Below are 18,100 nucleotides of genomic sequence, written 5' to 3' on the forward strand. Positions count from 1 at the left end.
TGATATCAAATATTATCTAGTTCAACGTCGCCAAGAACAGCACTGATTTTCGGAATAATCAATGTTATTTTAGGCTCGTCCGAGAAGATCAGAAGGCGTAAAATTAGCATTCGAAAAAAACCTTCTGGACTATTTATCTTTACAAGAGTTTCAAAAAGTGAACTGACTTCTAAACCATACCTAGTTTAGTTACCATTTTATGTTGTTTTAGCAAAGGCAAATGGTCTTTCATCAAGCTCTCATTTTTTTCCAACCCGTTTGTAAGTATTTTTGGCCAAGACTTAATGAATAGTTATCTGGGAAAATTACAAATTCGAAGTCTTCTTGACTTTTGCCAATGATTTCGATGAAAGTTTTTCTTATCACGCCTGGAAATAATTGATCTACTGGGATTTCCCATTCGTTTAAATCAATTTTGTCGTACGAATGTCAGATACGGCTATAAACAAGGAATTCTGAGACCACCCTCGTATTATAACATGTTTCGGATTGAATATAGTCAACTCTATCATTACGGTAACAAAAATCAAACAAATATTTTATTCTGTCAATAACATCAAACAACAAGCTAAAACCGCATAATCCTTTCGACCCGTTCGGTCGCTTTCAAGATCTGCTCCAGCAGCTTCTTGCCCTGCTGGGTGCCCATTTCATTCTCCAGAACCTGCTTGCCACGCATCAGACAGTGCAGGGCTTCGTTATAGTTCTGCTGTACCGAGGAGTCCGTCGGTAGACTGCCCGTTTGCAGTGCTCTGGCGCTCATCTCCATCAGAGCCGATTGCTGTTCGTAAAATATTGACGCCGCGTAGAGACTCAACCGGAACGAGTCCGGATCGAGAATATCGATAACCTTCATCATGTCCCTACACATAGTGATCTTTTCGACTAGAACTCTGTCCAACAATTGGTGGGTTAGAAAGCCGGTCATGTGTCCGTACATTTGGATCAGTGAATGCTTTAACGTCAGCAGGAAGTAATGGTTAGGGTGCAGGAACGTTAAGAGTTTACTAATTAGATCCCGCATCTGTCTGACGGACGCTTTTTGCTCCATAGCGCTATCGACCTCTTCGCCTATTTTCGACAGCAAAAAATTAACCTGATCCGCCTGGATCTGAATCGCGCACTCGTTGCACTTCCAATCGCTGTTATCATCCAATGCGTCTACTGGCAACTGAAAACCACAGCAGATGTTTCCATCTATACCCATGCACTTGAGAGCACTCAGATAGGTTCCAAGTTCGGTAGGATCGGCACAGCGGTAGCAAGTGCAGGTGAAGTATTTATTGGTTCTCAGATGCTCGCGTCGTTTTTGAGTCCCCCACAACGAATGAGTGTAAGTTGTTGTTAGGTGTTCATCTGCAAAAAAATCAGAAAGTTTAGTCACCGAGTCTAGATCGTAACTTGGTAGAAAACTCACTTTTCTCAATATCTCTGCCGGTTTTGAAGGTAAGCTTCATTCCTTTGTCACAGTTGAAAGTGTAGTGACAATTTGGCATGCAGCAATGCTCCAGCATACAACCGATCGGATAAAGACCGCAAATCTCGCGTCCGTTGGTCAGTGGGATCACCATCGCGTTCACCTCCAAAATGCCGCTTATTTTGTGCAAAGTTTTTTCATCACACACTGGTAGCACCGTTTTACCCTCTTTCTCTTCTAAGGCTTTCAGTGGATTGAGGAAATTTTTCAGCAAATATTGTACGATACGTTTATCCGCTTCCTGATAGAACTGGGTTCCTTTCCGAGCTGCGTAGTGACTCTCCAGCTGCATCATCTGATCGAATCGATTGCGATCGATTACCTGTAGTGCAAGGCATTTCAGCACCAGCAGTGAATCGTACCGGTAGTAGTCCAGAATTGCTTCAGGATCATCGCGTGGTTTCGGTCCTCCACCAAGTCGCAGTAAGCCGCATTCCAGCGCGTGCAGGTTCGCATTCGACAGACCGGGACAATCCGGTTTACAAACGGGCCAGTGACAAGTTTCACATCGATGTAGTCCAATTTGACAGTCGGCGAAGCAACCTACGCACGGAACAATGGACGAACGTTGCTCGTATTCGTTCAGATTCCACTTGGGACCGATAACCAGCGGAGCTTCCGAGAAGAGCATGGTACCCTTAGGGATGTTCTCCGTCGCCAGGAAGAAGCGACCCACTTCTTCGTTGCGGGCAAGCTGGTCAGAATAGACACAGTATTAGATTGATGTTGTTCACAATGTTGATGTTCGGTGAGCAGGATGCGTGCACTTTTCAGTTAGTTGCTGTTAGTTGAGGCTGTGTGTGTGCGTATTTACAGATAAACGAACAAGTAGATGGTGTACACTCATAGATATATAGTACAGAAAGTCGTCCGAACGAGTGGACGATTGTGAGACAATAACAGACACTGGTGGGGCTCACAGTAGTAAACGGAGAAAGTTGAGAGATACCTTGGCGTTCTCGGAGTGTTGCACGATCTGCACTGGGAAAGGTTAATGATGGTCAATTGCTGATTACGGTTCCTAATTTTGTGGTCGATTGGCTGTGAAAGATTCCTTCGAAGGTGTTCTAACAAGAGCGTTGGAAAGTGGGTTGGTGCGGGATATGCCATAACGAACAACACATTGAGTGGAAAACACGAATCATATTTACAGTAACAACTTCACTGATCGAAACCAGGGTGAGATGAGTTAGAGGTAACGATACTTTTGTACAGAGAAACAAAACTAAAACAAAACAAAGAGCGGCAAATGATTTCTGGTGCCACTTGAGTGCAGGGAACAATGTTCATATGGGGAATTTAGATTTTGGAAATTGATTTTTGTTCTGGGAAATGCGTATGAACGATTAAATTTTGCATCATTTTCAAACGAACTAAATATATCATCGTTGATACGTTCGTTTCCAAAGGAACCTTTAACAGCCTCATTGTCTTTTTAGAAATTAGAATTTATACTATGATGAAGAAAAGGGATTTTGTGACCTGTAATTAAATAAAAATTTTGGAAATTCCAGCGTAACGAAATCAGGCATGCATTCTTCTGCATGAGTCCGAAAAAATTTACTGTCGAATTACACACAATGTCCGTATACATGAAAATACGAATGAAGGAATTATGCGTAAGTTTTAAGAGAGTGGTTCTTTCACACCAGCAGGGCGTCCATCAAGACAAGCTTACGGATTGATGGAGTCTATCACGTTTAAAAAATAACAAAACAAATTGTATTTCGGCGAAAACTATCAAAAGACTCGAACACTACGAACACACATTCCATGGTCAATTAATGATTGGAAAACTGTAATTTGGTCAGATGAGGTCAAAAGAATGTTATTTGGGCCTGATGGCATTTAAAAGTTTTCGAACCAATTGAAGGCAGAATAAATCCGAAAGAGAGAGAAATACAAATTCGGTCCGTAATCGGTGTAAATATTCTGAGCGGCCTATTTTACAGCCCAGAAAGAAAAAAACGATTTTCTGTACTAAAGATAAAATCACTGAAAAAAATGTCAGGAAACGGTAAAAATAAAAAACAATCCCCAGTTGAACCAAAAAGCGCTAATTGACTTCTTACGAAGTCAGGAGATGTAAACATAATTAATTTGAAAGTTTCATCTTAAAGTGAGAAAATCTTAAAAATTGAAAAAAAATGTTAGAGAAGAAAAAAATGTCGGCAATAATATCATGAATATATATGAACAGCTCCAGTCGAATCCATTAAAAAGACAGAAAAAAAATAGAACCAAAAAGAACAATCCGCCGACCGAATCACCGAGTAGCGCTTCTTACTAAACTATATGTTTGGCTCGCTTGTGCCGGCTGGGTGAATCGACGACCAGCATACGGAAGAGACCTTCTTTGGCAAAAGCAATCAGTTCAGGCATTACCACCTACTCAACGCAATCTCGCAAAGAACAGGGGGATACAGACGAAACCTCCAGCTCCGTCTTCACTACCTGATCAATGCCTGCAACGGAAAAGAAGGTTCAGCAGGTAGCTAGCAACAGCTTCATGCCGCTACGACTCCCCGTTAGCAAACCCGCGAGCGCAGAAAAGTCCAAAGAGTGCACTACCTCAAACATCCACAGCTTGCAAACCTAGGTCCCAGAAACCACCTTCCAGTCTACTTATGGCAAACGTCTGATAGATACTGGGTCCTCCGATCTAACCACAGGCACAATAAGCAGCATCCACTGCACATTGGGGCAGGAATTAAATCTAGTAAAACGAAATTATCAGCGCTCTCAGGATTAAACCAATCGGTCTCCGATTTTCTACATAGTTTCTTGGTATAGTTGGGGATTGAATTTGGAAGTTTGAATTCTTTGGATGTTTCAGCTTCTTTCCCCTACACGCTAGAGCTTTGTGGTTTTCGACAAAGTTGTAGATCTCTGAATTTTATGAAACTTTACAAAATATACAGGAACCTTTGCCAAGAACTGCAAATCTCTAGCGTGTAAGAATAAGAAGTTACATGGTAAGGAATAATTATCCGTGTTTTTTGTTTCAGTGTATAACTAAGATTTGACAAATGTTGAAATGAGCTTACCTATGCAATTTTCAACCTTGGCTATGTGTGAACAAAACCACAAAATCTTTTTTTAAACAGTGTTCATCGAGTGTAATATGCCATCGCACAATTTTATTCACCGATGAGGAAATTTTCACTGTGGAGCAATTTATAACCACCAAAATGACCGTCAGCTTTTGCCTGAAGGCTCTTCAAAGCGTATGAACGTAGCTCGATCACATCATCCAGTTTCGGTGATGGTTTGGGCGGAAAATACGGCTACCGGTAAAACCTCCTTAATATTCATCGAAAAGGGTGTCAAAATCAATCAATTTGTTCACCAAAAGCTTTTAACCGACACAGTGGCACCTTGGGCACGTGTACATTTCGGTAAATCTGCATGGACATTACAACAAGATTGGTCCCCATCGCATGGAGCGAAAAAACACTGGAACTCTGTAGCAGACTTTTTCCGAGATATTTAACTAAAGATGAATGGCCTTCAAACTCTCCTGATTTAAATCCAATGGACTGTTCCGTTTGATCTATCCTTGAATCCAGAGCCTGTACTAAACCACACAAATCATTGGATCATTTGAAAGCTACTCTAATCAAAGCCTGGAGTGCCATATCTGTGGAAGAACTATCGTCCATCGTCGATAATTTCCCTAAACGTTTGACGGCTTGCGTTGAAGCCAAGGGTCGAGTCCGTGATGTAAATATTGCAATTACAGCCTTATCAACGTGTACGCGCCGACAAACGATAAAACCGATGACGTAAAGGTGGAGTTCTATGAGCTCCTCGAGAAAACGTATGGAGAGTGCCCACAGCACGATATAAAGATCGTCATCGGAGATACGAACGCACAAGTCGGACGAGAGGAGTTCTTTCGTCCCGTTATTGGTAGGGAAAGCCATCATTCTACCACCAACGACAACGGCTTGAGGTTAGTGAACTTCGCCGCGGCCAGGGGAATGGCCATCTGTAGTACCCATTTTGCACGTCTGAACATTCGAAAGCACACATGGAAACACCCCAATAGAGAGGCCTACTCCCAGATCGACCACATGCTGATCGATGGCCGGCACTTTTCAGACGTCATAGATGTGCGGTCCTTTCGAGGGCCAAACATCGACTCGGATCACTATCTCGTGGAAGGCAAGATTCGCGCCCGGTTGTCCAATGTATTTAAATCGAGATCGGCGAGAAAGATACATCTGGACATCCGGAGGTTATCAGCGGAAGGAGTTGCTGCAGAGTATACTCGGAAAGTTGATAAACGGATCGGTTAACCAACTGGAGTGTACCTGAACGAGCAGTGGAAGCACATCCATGATGCGGTCAGCGAAACAGCGCGAGAAGTGATAGGCATGACAACGGGAACCACGCGTAGTGAGTGGTTCGATGCTGAGTGCCTAGAGCTGACGGAGGAGAAGAACCGAGCCTACACCAACACGTTAATAGCAGCTAATCGTGTAACGCGTCAGATGCGGGAAAAATACCGGGAGGCAAGAGCTGCCGAAAAAAGACTTCATCGCCGTAAGAAACGTGAGCACTACGATCGCGTCCTCGCGGAGGCGGAGAATTGCTTTACCAGGCACGACACGAGGAGCTTCTATAGAACGGTCAACGGAATCAGGAACCGGACTGTGCCAGTTCCTGCCATGTGCAAGGACAGGGAGGGGAACCTGATTACCGATAAATCGCAAGTGGCCAGGCGTTGGAAGCAACATTTTGAAGGGGTGTTGAACGGTGAGGAAGGTAGGAGAGTTGTCGAAGGGAACAGGATAGAATTTGGGGAGGACGGACAAGCTATGGACCCACCAACATTGGACGAGGTGAAGAATGCTTGCAAAGAGCTAAAGAACCACAAAGCCGCTGGGAAGGATGGCTTACCGGCCGAACTTTTCAAAGTTGGGAGCGAGCGGCTGTGTAGTGCAATTCACCAGATTATCCTAAGGGTATGGTCTGATGAACAACTACCTACGGACTGGTTGGAAGGACTCATATGCCCTATCTACAAGAAGGGACATAGGCTCGACTATAGTAATTATAGAGGCATAACCCTCCTCAATTACGTTTACAAAATTCTCTCTCGTATCCTGTTCCAGCGACTAAGGCTGTTGCCGGAAGCCTTTGTAGGAGAATACCAATGCAGTTTTCGAGTGGGGCGATCTACAACGGACCAGATGTTCACCTTGAGACAGGTTCTCGACAAGTTTCGAGAACACAACTTGCAGACGCATCATCTGTTCATAGACTTTAAGGCGGTGTTCGACACAGTGAAACGCAACGAGCTTTGGCGAATAATGCTAGAACATGGTTTCCCAACAAAACTAATTAAACTGTTACGTGCGACGCTTGACGGTTTCACATCATGCGTCAGGACAGCGGGCGAATTTTCGGACGCGTTTGTGACGTTGGATGGTCTGAAGCAAGGTGGCGGGCTCTCGAACTTACTGTTCAACATAGCTTTGGAAGGTGCAGTACGAAGGCTTTGCGGACGACATTGATATAATTGGTGTTAATCGTAGAGCAGTTGAGGAGGCCTTTACGGCTCTCAAAAGGGAAGCTGCGAGAATTGGACTCACCATAAACACTACCAAAACGAAGAACATGGTGGCTGGCAGAGAGCGTGGTAGTTTTACGGGTGTTGGTGCTGCGGTGGAGATTGATGGGGATACTTTCGAAGTGGTCGACGAATTTGTTTATCTTGGTACTCTCGTGACATGTGACAACGAGGTGAGCCGCGAGGTTAAGAGGCGGATTGCGGCGGCGAATAGGGCTTATTACGAATTGCGTAGCCGGCTTAGGTCCCGTAGCCTACAGATCCTCACGAAATTTGCGCTCTATAGGACTCTGATCCTCCCGGTGGTGCTCTACGGACATGAATCGTGGACGTGGAAGGAAACCGATCGACGAGCGCTTGGGGTCTTCGAGCGTAGAATGCTGCGATCAATACTCGAGGCAAACTAGAGAACGGGGTGTGGCGCAGGCGCATGAATCACGAACTGTACGAAGTATACAAACATGCTGATATTGTCAAGCTGATGAAACACGGCAGGTTACAGTGGGCTGGTCATGTAGCACGGATGGCGGATAAGCGACCTGCAAAGATAATATTTAGTAGAGAACCGGATAGAGGCCGACGAATTCGAGGCAGACCGCGCACGCGCTGGATGTGTGCTGTCGACGAGGATGCCAGAGCAGCGGGTGTAAGGGGAGACTGGAGAGTAGCATCCCAAGACCGAGTTTTGTGGAGACGTATTTTGGATTCGGCATAGGATCTTAATGATCTGTCGCCATAAAAGTAAAGTAAGTAAGCTAATGTATCTACATTTTTTATAATTATGTTGTTGTTTAATATTGAAAGAATAAAGTTATGACTAAAACATTGAACACGGATATTTTTTCCTCACCCTTTAGTGTCGAAGCGCCATCTCTGTGGATAAACCGCGAACTAAACTAACCGTCGAATTGTCGTGGAGTTTGGCATAAAGCTACGTAATTATCTATAGGGGGTATATTTTGTGACGATATGCTACGTTGGGAGAGGAGGAAGAGGGGTAAAAAACTAAAAAAAACCTACGTCATTTATGCATGCTCCGTTAGTAGCTAGTAAATCTCATCGCGTAAGCTGCTGTTATAACCAATACCGTTTTCCAGCGACACAAATTTGTTTTAAATACAATCCAATTAAACACACCATCTTCAAGAATAAAATGACTGCACTCGTGATGAGACACATCGTCAGAGCCGGATTTAAGGGGGGGCCCGGGCCTCGGGCCCCCACATTTTTGGGGCCCCCACAAATCGAGAACAATTTTTCTCTATCAAAAATGAGATTTAATCAAAAGTTCGATTTACAGCAAGAATATATGAACAGACCGTGTCGATATGACTTTCAGTCTTTTCTTTAGTGTTATTTTTTCGCGAGGGCCAATATCACAACTACATCCATGAGAGTTCACCTAAGATTCTCTTGGAATGATACTCATTAACACACCGTTTGATTCGAACCAGTGCACACTGTTGCCTAAGTTGCAAAAACGTGATCGAAATTATTTTGACCCAAAACATTGATTTTAGAGCCACAGTGTCTTCAGTAAAGTTGTTTCAGTAATTATTCCCCATATTATGGAAACTAAAATTTTGTGATTAATCTACCTAAAAGTGAGAAACGAATTTTATTTTTCTCATTTTTGGATATAAAAATCCACTTTGCTGAGTGATGTTGTATCACATTTTATAAAAAACAACTTTGTCGAAGACACCATACTTCCATCTACCAATTTAAATCAACTATTGTGATGTTTTCTTTGGAATGCCCTTTAGAATTAATTTTTAATATAACTTTTTTTAGTGATTTTCTAAAATTCAATGTTCTTCAATGTTGTTTACTATAATAAAACACATAAGGTCACCTAAAAAAGTTTATTTTTATCTCTTTTATTTAATCAGCTACTGAAATTTTTTATGTAATAGAGCTCTCATTTACTTACATATATCTACACAGGAGGCAGCGAGAGACAAATGCCTATATGTGAGTTGAATGATGTTTTACTTATACTTTAATATAAAAATTGTTTAGTCTGCGGATATTTGCAGATTTTGATGATATTTCTTAGTATATTAGTGCATTATTTTAAAAAAATCGTCAATAATGAAAGAAATATGAGAGATAAAAATAAACTTTGTTTGATGAAATCATTTGTTCAGATGTAGCAGACAACATTGTAGAACATTGAAAAATTGTAGAAAATCACCACTAAATGTTATATCGAAAAAATTGATTTTTAGTGGCAATCTGTAGAAAACCCCACAAAAGTCCATTAAAACTGGCAGATAGAAGCACGGTGTCTTTAACAAAGCTGTTTTTCATAGAACGTGCTATAACTTTGCCAAACAAAGTGAATTTTTATATGTAAAAATGAAAAAAGTAAAATTTGTTTCTCACTGTTTGGTGGATTAATCACGAAACTGCAACTTCTATAAAATGGAGAATAATTAATAGATCAACATTGCCGAAGCCACTACGGCTCTAAAACCATTGTTTTTTTTTTGATCAACTCAATTTCCATCACGTTTTTGTAGCTAGGTATGTAAAGCCGAGAAAAAAAATAACCCACAAGTTTTTAATGCATTGCTATTGCTAACTTGTTCGAATCAGAGATACCAGATGTGCTCTGCAAAATGCAGATTTTCAGAGCTCGTGTGCAGATTTTATTGACCTGCAGATGTGTGTAGGTCTTTTCCTAGTTTCTGTAGATTACTGTCTCGGTCGTCTAATATTTGCACAGTTTTTTGAGGGCAAATTTTTGTCTGTGGATCGTAATTTTTTCAAATTACGGTAGGTTTTTTTTATATCAAGAAAAAATTTCCGATTTTCGAAAGGTTGCAGACTTCTTTTCAAAAACATCTGGCACCTCTGGTGAAAATCTCGTACTCGTATGAAAAATAAATATTTCAGGGCCCCTACTTGGAACTGGGCCCCGGGCCCACACAATCGTAAATCCGGCTCTGCACATCGTTCACAATTTTGAAATCAGCAAACCTTAAATCAGGAAAAAAACATGACCATTCGCCTGTTAGGAAACGGTTTTGAATTGAGAGAGGATGATTTTTACAATATGATAAACCAATAAAATGAAGATTCATGTGAAAAGTGCAACCAAAACTCTCCTATAACTTTTCGTGAAGTGATTCTAGAATGGATTTTTTTGCGTTACATCATTAACGGATGCTCCTCAAAGGAACATATCTTCGATAACACAAACGCCTACTAGGATACCATTAAGATAGCAGCAATTTATGCAGAAGCGCTTTCGTGCGTAGACAAAACCCGAAATCTTGCAATTTTGAAAATGCTGTATCTCTGGAACGCTACATTTTGTTTTTTTTTGCTGATAAATTATTCCTATGTAAAATCTCTGCTAAACACATTGGCGTGGTCAAAATTAAAATCGAAGGGGGGTATTTCGAGGAAATTGTATATTGAGTTTTAAATCGAAAAAAAAAATGCAAAGTTGGCAACAATGCAGAAAAAAATTGACTACGTAGTTCGATTCTACATCTAAAACCCTTTAAAATGATATGTCAATATCACCTGTATCTCTTCAGGGTCCCGAGATATCTGCAAATCAAAAAAGATGTTTCACTAAATTCACAAAAAGTGGAGGCAGTCCCATTGGCCGAGGTGTCCACCAATCGGTACAACACTTTTTACTTATAAGTTCCGGCCCAAAATACATCGACTCACGAATTTTAGTCGAAATCGGAGATGGTCGATACATTCAGAGCCGTAGGTACTCCGTTTTGCGTGGGGGGCAGAGAATTTTTTTAATTAAACGTTTTTTTGGAGGGAAAGCCGTTCAAAACCGTCATGTGCTCGACAAAAAAGTACCTTTACGCGTCCAACGGAGTACCCGGGTACTCGCAAATTAAAATTCTTATAAGTTTTGCAGTTTTCCTCCTATGTCGATAGTTTTAGCACCAAAAGATTCAGAAGGTCATCTATATATTTTCAAATAAGCGTTAGTGGTGTCCCGTAAGTATTTTCTTATATCCGAAAATCTGGTTTTCCGGGTATATATTCCGAAAAAAACCAAGCTGCGAATGTGCGTATCGTTGAAAAAAAGCAGGGATAAAAACTTTATAATTTCTGCCTTACAGTGACGAATCCGCTATTCGAGCAATTCAATATTCATTTAATAAATGATCAAACCAGCAAGAGAAGCAATGCAAGGACGAGTGATGGAATACAACGATTATATGACACTTATTAGAGCCATTTACACAACGTTCGAAAAACTAAAAACAGAAGAGAGTTCTAAAAAGTTATAATCTGAAACAATAAATGCATTGAAGGAATTACAACGTTAGAAACCCATCTTCGAGGGTCGCCTTATTCAAAATCGACGATACTGAGAGATTCTATTCGCGAAGAAAGAATGGAGCGATTCAACCGTTAGCCCAAATTCTAAATTTGACGATTCGCATTGTTTGATCAATGTTTATGTCCGGTTTTATTTTGGACCGAACTGTAACATAGTTGTCCGGGCTAGGTAACGGACTGGGTTAGGCCAAAATAAATTGAACTGAACATAAACATGAATCACAAGAAGCACACTGCAGGAAGTTTAGATACTGTCTGAATATTGAATATTTGAAAAAACTAGTCTTGTGTGTCATTTTTTGCCCACGATTTTTTCAATCCAAGAAATCAAAAAGTGAGCAATAAAATCTTCTGGAAAAACTGATCAAATTTTGCAGCAAAACTTGTTTTGCATTGTTCTTATACAATCAAAAATATAAAACTGTGATTGGTTCTCTCATTAAAATGACACATATAAAAAAACTGATATTTTCACTCCCAGACGCTGGTTCGGACATCTGAAACGGAAGTATGCGGATCGTCAGTTTCAACTTCGCCGCGAATCAAGCGGGCTCACCAAAAGATTGAGTAATTTAACCTTTTTGTCATATGAGTTCGACCGTTTTGATTGTTCGGATTTAAATTTTTTTTTTCTTCTGAGATTTAATGAACTAATGAACTGGAGACTATTCAATAATGCTTATTGGTCATATTTCAGATTTTTCATTTGGTTTTTTTACCTAGTATCAATCAAATATATGAGAAAATTGCATGGTGGGGCAATAAAAACGAGTGGGGGGGCTAAGACCCCCCTAGCCCCCCCCGGTAGCTATGGGCCTGGATGCGTTTCCTCGGACACTTGACATGGAATGACCCGTATATGACAGGAAGAGGCTCGAAAGAAACCAACATTCGGCTCCCACGGACGGTGACCATCGATGGCGACGAACTCGATGTGGTAGAGGAGTTCATATACTTGGGATCTCTGGTAACCCGTAGTTCTCTATGGACTCAAAACCGTAACGCTGCTCACGGATGACATACGCGCACTGGCCGTATTTGAACGGAAAGTGTTGTGGACAATATTTGGTGGAGTACAAATCGAAAGCGGAGAGTGGCGTAGGCGTATGAACCACGAGCTGCAAGCGCTACTTGGACAGATTCCCATTGTATACCTGACGAAGGTCGGGAGGCTACGATGGGCCGGACATGTCGTGAGGATGCCGGGCGACAGTGCGGTAAGATCGGTTCTCTTCAAGGTCCTTGACCACCGGCACCAGGAATAGAGGAGCCCAACGTGCTAGATGGCTTGACCAGGTTGAAACGGACCTGCGAGTATTGAAACGTCTAGGAAATTGGCGATGAGTAGCCCAGGACCGAATAGAATGGAGGAAAAGTCTTGATACGGCACGAGCCACTACAACTCTGGGCTGCTTAAGTAAGTACGACACCATCGATCGTCTACACTCTAGAGCTATGGAAAGTTATGAGCAAAAATGACGTATTGTAGCGGGAGGTCGTGCCTACGGATTCCACAAGAAATCTGAGATCTGGCCAACTTCGTCCCTGTACCAAGTGCAGCATGTACAAGACGCTCATAACACCGGTAGTTATCTATGGGCACGAGCCATTGACAATGCTCGAGGAGGCCAGTACAAGACTTAAAGGCGCGCAACGAGCTAAGTAGTTGGACCAAGTGGAGCAAGATCTCGGAAATGCACGACGCTCAAGAAACTGGAGACAAGCTACCATGGACTGAGTGCGGCGTAACATTGTGACGCAGGTGAAATCCTGAGGGATGTTTCACCAGGAAAGTAAGTAAGTAAGGTGGTTAATTTTTTTTTTATTCTCGCTTATTTTCCGTCGGTCTAGTTCCGCCACTGTTGTGGCCAATCACCGACGCCCAGGGAGGCGACCCCACACCCAGGACCCTAACTCACGACCCGTTTGTTAACGGACCGGCGCCAACGGCTTTACTTCCTCATGCGACGGAAGGCGTAATCCCAGAGATTTTTCGCCTCAGAAAATCTCCCGGTGTCGGCTAGGATTGAATCTAGACCAGTTGGGTTGGTTGTGAGTGGATCACGCCACCTCACAACCATCGACACCTATGTCGGCGGTGGGATTCGAACCCAGGCGTCGAGCGTGGTTGGCGGAGACGTTACCAACCACACTAGGCTAGGATAGTTTGAAGAATGACCGACTAAAATGATAAATTTTTTTTGTGAAATCATTGAACAAACATGATTGCTACCTAAAGATCGAAATCGATTACGGTAGTATTAATGATCAAAATACAAGTAAAAGACAGAAATTCATCCCGCCCCCTCACAATTTCAAAACAACTCTAGGGTCATACAAAATTTTTAGCTTGTCAGAACTGTTTTTCAGCCCAGGCTCAAGCAGTAAATAGCAATTATTAAGAGCAAGTGTTAGAATTGACCTAATGTGTTGCCTTCCGTCAAATTTCTAAGTGATTGATTATTGCTGATATTTGTTCTATGACAAAAAAACAATTACCGAAGAGTAAATGTAAAGCGAATGTTTCTTGAAAAATTATCTGGAATAATCTTTCAAGAACTGAAAAGGTAAACTCATTCCCAGAAGGAGATATCGTATTTTGAAAATATTATAAATGCAAAGGAAGTCCTCAGTATACAAAACATGTATGCTTTGACTATGCCGAATAATGCCTAGAAAACTAACAAGAGGATTGAAAATTACATAACTTATACATTTTACAGAGTAGAATCAAGTTAATTCACGAGTTTGCGGTAAAAAATAATATCTCTGTAAAATACAGAACAGATTCTCACAGAAGATAATGACAATTGTTAGCTATTTCCAAAAAATCATTTCTACACAATTAAATTTATACATATTTTCGTGAGAAAGCGAAGTTGAAAAGAGAAACAGGAAAAAAACATTCTCGAGCTGACAAATAAATTTCAGTAATTTTTCTTTTTTCAGAATATAGATTCACAATTTACCTCGAATTCAGAATCACAAAAGCTTCAGTCACAAAAATTAAATAGTAACTGTTTTGTCATTGTTTTTTTTTATTCCTACACTAAAACGAAATAGTGAATTTAGTTTTTCAAGTATTTGACTTGGAAAAAAAATCACTATTTTACCTGCAAATCCACATACCAATTTCAACGACATGAATGATATTTTGGTTCCCATTTGGCATCCAATTCAACTTACACATGAGAACCTAATGGATTCTGAAACATTTCATACCATTTTTCACGATCATAAAATTCCTTTCGAACTTCGGAACATAACCAGAATGGACTTCAAAGCGAATTCCGAATTTCAACCTCATCTCAGCCTGGGACTTGACTTTCATTGCAATTGATCACTAAACGAAAAAAAAGAATTACGCCTGAGAAAAAACTAACCAGATGGAAAGATTATGAAAAAATCACAGGTGGGTTGTGTGCAAAGCCACGACTGCAAGGTTGAAGTAGAATACTTTTACAAGAAAGATAACCCGGCTGCTTGCGTGTCAGTTAATTTGAAATCGGATTTATTTCGTATATACCGCTTGTTAAGCACAGTATCAACAAATCTTAATAAACATTACACTGATGTGCATGATCTCCCAGCTGGTCTCGAGGTACGATGCTGGCCTAACAAATCAGTCGTCGTATGTTCGAGTCCCGGCTCGGGAGAGACTGTTAGTGTTAGTAGGATCGTAGCGCTAGCCCCGCAATTGTCCTGTACACTTAACAGTCGGCTGCGAAGTCTGTGTATAGTAAAACAGAAGGTCGAATTTCGATACGGAATGTAGCACCAAGGCTTTGCTTTGCTTTTACTGCTGTGCATTTGCAGCAGCATCAAACCTCAGTTGCAGTTTATTAATAACATTTCATTATGCTCTTCCAAAAACATTTAGTAGCCTTGAAAAAGGACGATTGTTGCAATTGCAATTTTCATTCAATTATTGCATAAATGCTTCATGGTCAGATATACCCGCTGCAACTGCTACACTATTCATAGCCATGCCACACGCTATACGCTGCCAGTGGTATCCGCTGTCTCTGCATCAGCTGGCGCAGCTGCTATCGATGCTGAGATCCGCTGAAACTAGTGCGCTATCCATTGCTACGCCACAGCTGTGGCCGCTATCCGCTATCGCTGGTATCCACTGCACTGCTACTGCTGCTGCTAAGGGATGACTGCTGTTGTCGCTGTCTAGAACTATTATGAGCGGCTTCGGCTGAAACAGGCTCTTATATAGGCCAAATAGCATATTTTCAATTGCAAGGTATATGAAGCTGTCGACCGTGCTTGGGAAGTAATCATATAACGACCAATCAGAGTTCGAATTTTTCGTTTTGACAAGGCTTGGCTATTTTCAATATTACAATAGTGTGAATAATAAAATTAAAATTATCTTCATTTGGGAAGAATCTTAGAAGATTTTCCAATCTATTGCTACAAGAACGAAGGAAATCCATCGAATACTAACCGATTTATTAGCATTTGAATTTGGACATATTTTTCACTTTTTTCGGTTTTAGATTTTCTTTTCACATCCCTATGTAGCCGAACTTCCTGAGAGAAGTATTCTACTTCAAAAGAAATTATTGAAACAGTGCCTTAGTGCCTTCAGCGATCAAGCGCGAGAAATTTCAAAAGTAAATGTCACATGCAAATCACGCTCAATTTTATTACATAATGGACATAAATAATTCCGACCAATAGTATTGGATTTAAAGTGCTTCAACGTTAAAGACGCTAGTCCCTACAAACAACTTCGTATTGAATAACGCATGCGCTAAGATATTTTTTAAAATAATTGCCCTGTTCGACCTGTTGCAACCACTGGCCATTAAAACTCTTCTTCCGTTCTCGTATATCCGATGCCTAGCACACGACTAACGACGTCATTAACCTCTAGCAGCATTAGTAAACAGATAAAGCAATACGAACGCGACGAAAACATCAAAGGCCAACCCAAATCACACCAATCACGCACGATTCATTCGCTCATTCATCAGCGAAACATTCACCAATTACAGACACTACGCTTTCGCGCGATGCACCGCTCGAGTGCACGAATTTGTTCTTGCCGGCAGCGCCTCTCGATACACGACCCATACGATTGCTAATAATAGCCATTCGTACATAGATTGCGAAATTACAGATATTACACAGAAAAGAGCAGCGTGCGAATACATCACAGGCAAAAGAAATAACATCGATCGTCTCCGTCATCCATCGAGAGCGTGTGCGTGCTTCTAAAGCGCACCACTCAGCGAGCTACTGCTACTTGGGCTAGACTAGATAAATCCGTCGGAAAATTAATTTCGGTTTGGTTGACTGCTCGAATGCCGAGCCTAGCTTCACCTCGTACGGCTTAGCGCACTCGTTCTTGTGCTGCATCCGCCAGTGTTTCTTCTGATGCACCGGGCCGCAATAAGCCACCAGTTTGCAGCCGGCGCACTTCAGGTTGGACGGAACTCCACACAGGGCGCATCGAGTTGCTTCCGTATTCATCGTGGTTGGATAACAGCGGAAGATAACACCGTTAAACGCACAATCGCAGCCGAGTAACCGAAAACACTACCACTCCCAGTGAGGCAATTCAAGAAACTGCGAGATTGATGATTTTTTTTAGGGAATGAACTAGGGTTGGACGAATGTTTTGCGCATGCGAATGCCACTCGGCTCATGAACGGGGTTTCGATCGATCACAGATCGATCGTTCAATGTTTGTTTATGTGTGCCATTAAAGTTTATCCCAATTAGGATTGCGAGATAGCATATCTAGCGAATCAGTACAATCCATTAACAAATTTTGACAAACAACAAAGGGCACATAAATTGAGTCACTCGTTCACGCAGTGCCTTCGGTCTCAATGAATAACTGCTGCTGTTGTTGTTTGGCTTCTGGTTCATCATTATTCATACGACGTTGGCAGCCGGCGCGAAAACATGAGCTTTCAACAACGATTGGATCAAGCGGCAAGTGTTTTTGTGTGTAACTTATTCTGGATTGGGATACTGCTCGAGAGATGTTTTCGTCATGAATGGTTGTATCATGGGGTGCAGAGTCTCTATCGAGCTCTGATGGAGGCGCCTGGTGGGGGCGAATGGAAAACATTGCGAACATCTCCGCTGGTTGGCAGAGGGAGTGTGGGTGCTTTTCTGAATCTGAAGATGAGTTATTTATATTCCCCTCACTACTTTGTACTGTAAATTTCAGCCTCTGGAGAATTAAAGTAGTATATTTTAGGACGTTGGAACGTTTCTTTATAGCCAATTTGGAGTTTTATTGAGTAGTAAATTTGAAAAATTAAAATGGCTTTCAAGCTGACTTACCATTTTTCGAAGGAATATTTGATGCTCATGCATTCGAGTGAAGCGATAGAATAATAGATTCTTTGTTGTGAACTTGTGATAAAAAAAAAACCGAAAAGGCAGTCATATAAAATGAAGAACCTGTTTGACCGCATATGGTATCCTCGCTTTATCCACCACGGTAATTGCAAATTGATCATCACTGGAGGTCGCATCGACGAAATAGCAGAACCTAATTGCTGTGGAGAATTATACCCATTAGCAGCGGATGGCACAGAAATGTCGTCATTTTATCCTTGTGTAATATAGAACACTATTATCTATGGGAATGCATCCACCGTTATATTATTGAATATACGGTTCCGTCTGAGAACCAACATCCGCACCTGAAACGGTTGTTTAAATTGTACGTGCTTAATGAGCTAATC

At 41.5% G+C, this 18,100-nt stretch overlaps 1 protein-coding gene across 2 annotated transcripts; it reads right to left on the reverse strand.

The window, feature by feature from the left end:
- Positions 1–524: 524 nt before the first annotated feature.
- Positions 525–16,947, reverse strand: LOC129724046 (SET domain-containing protein SmydA-8). Of its 2 annotated transcripts, XM_055678640.1 has the most exons (4): positions 16,719–16,947; positions 2,427–2,453; positions 1,418–2,171; positions 525–1,356 (listed from the first exon to the last, which is right to left on the reverse strand). In XM_055678640.1, exons 1-4 carry the CDS (start codon positions 16,866–16,868, stop codon positions 569–571), a joined length of 1,719 nt encoding a protein of 572 aa, XP_055534615.1. In that variant the 5' UTR covers positions 16,869–16,947; the 3' UTR covers positions 525–568. The 2 variants fall into 2 exon arrangements, with proteins under 2 accessions (XP_055534615.1, XP_055534616.1); XM_055678641.1 differs by lacking the exon at positions 2,427–2,453.
- Positions 16,948–18,100: the final 1,153 nt, after the last annotated feature.

Source organism: Wyeomyia smithii, chromosome 2 (assembly GCF_029784165.1).
Source record: "Wyeomyia smithii strain HCP4-BCI-WySm-NY-G18 chromosome 2, ASM2978416v1, whole genome shotgun sequence".
Classification (NCBI taxonomy): Eukaryota; Metazoa; Arthropoda; class Insecta; order Diptera; family Culicidae; genus Wyeomyia; species Wyeomyia smithii.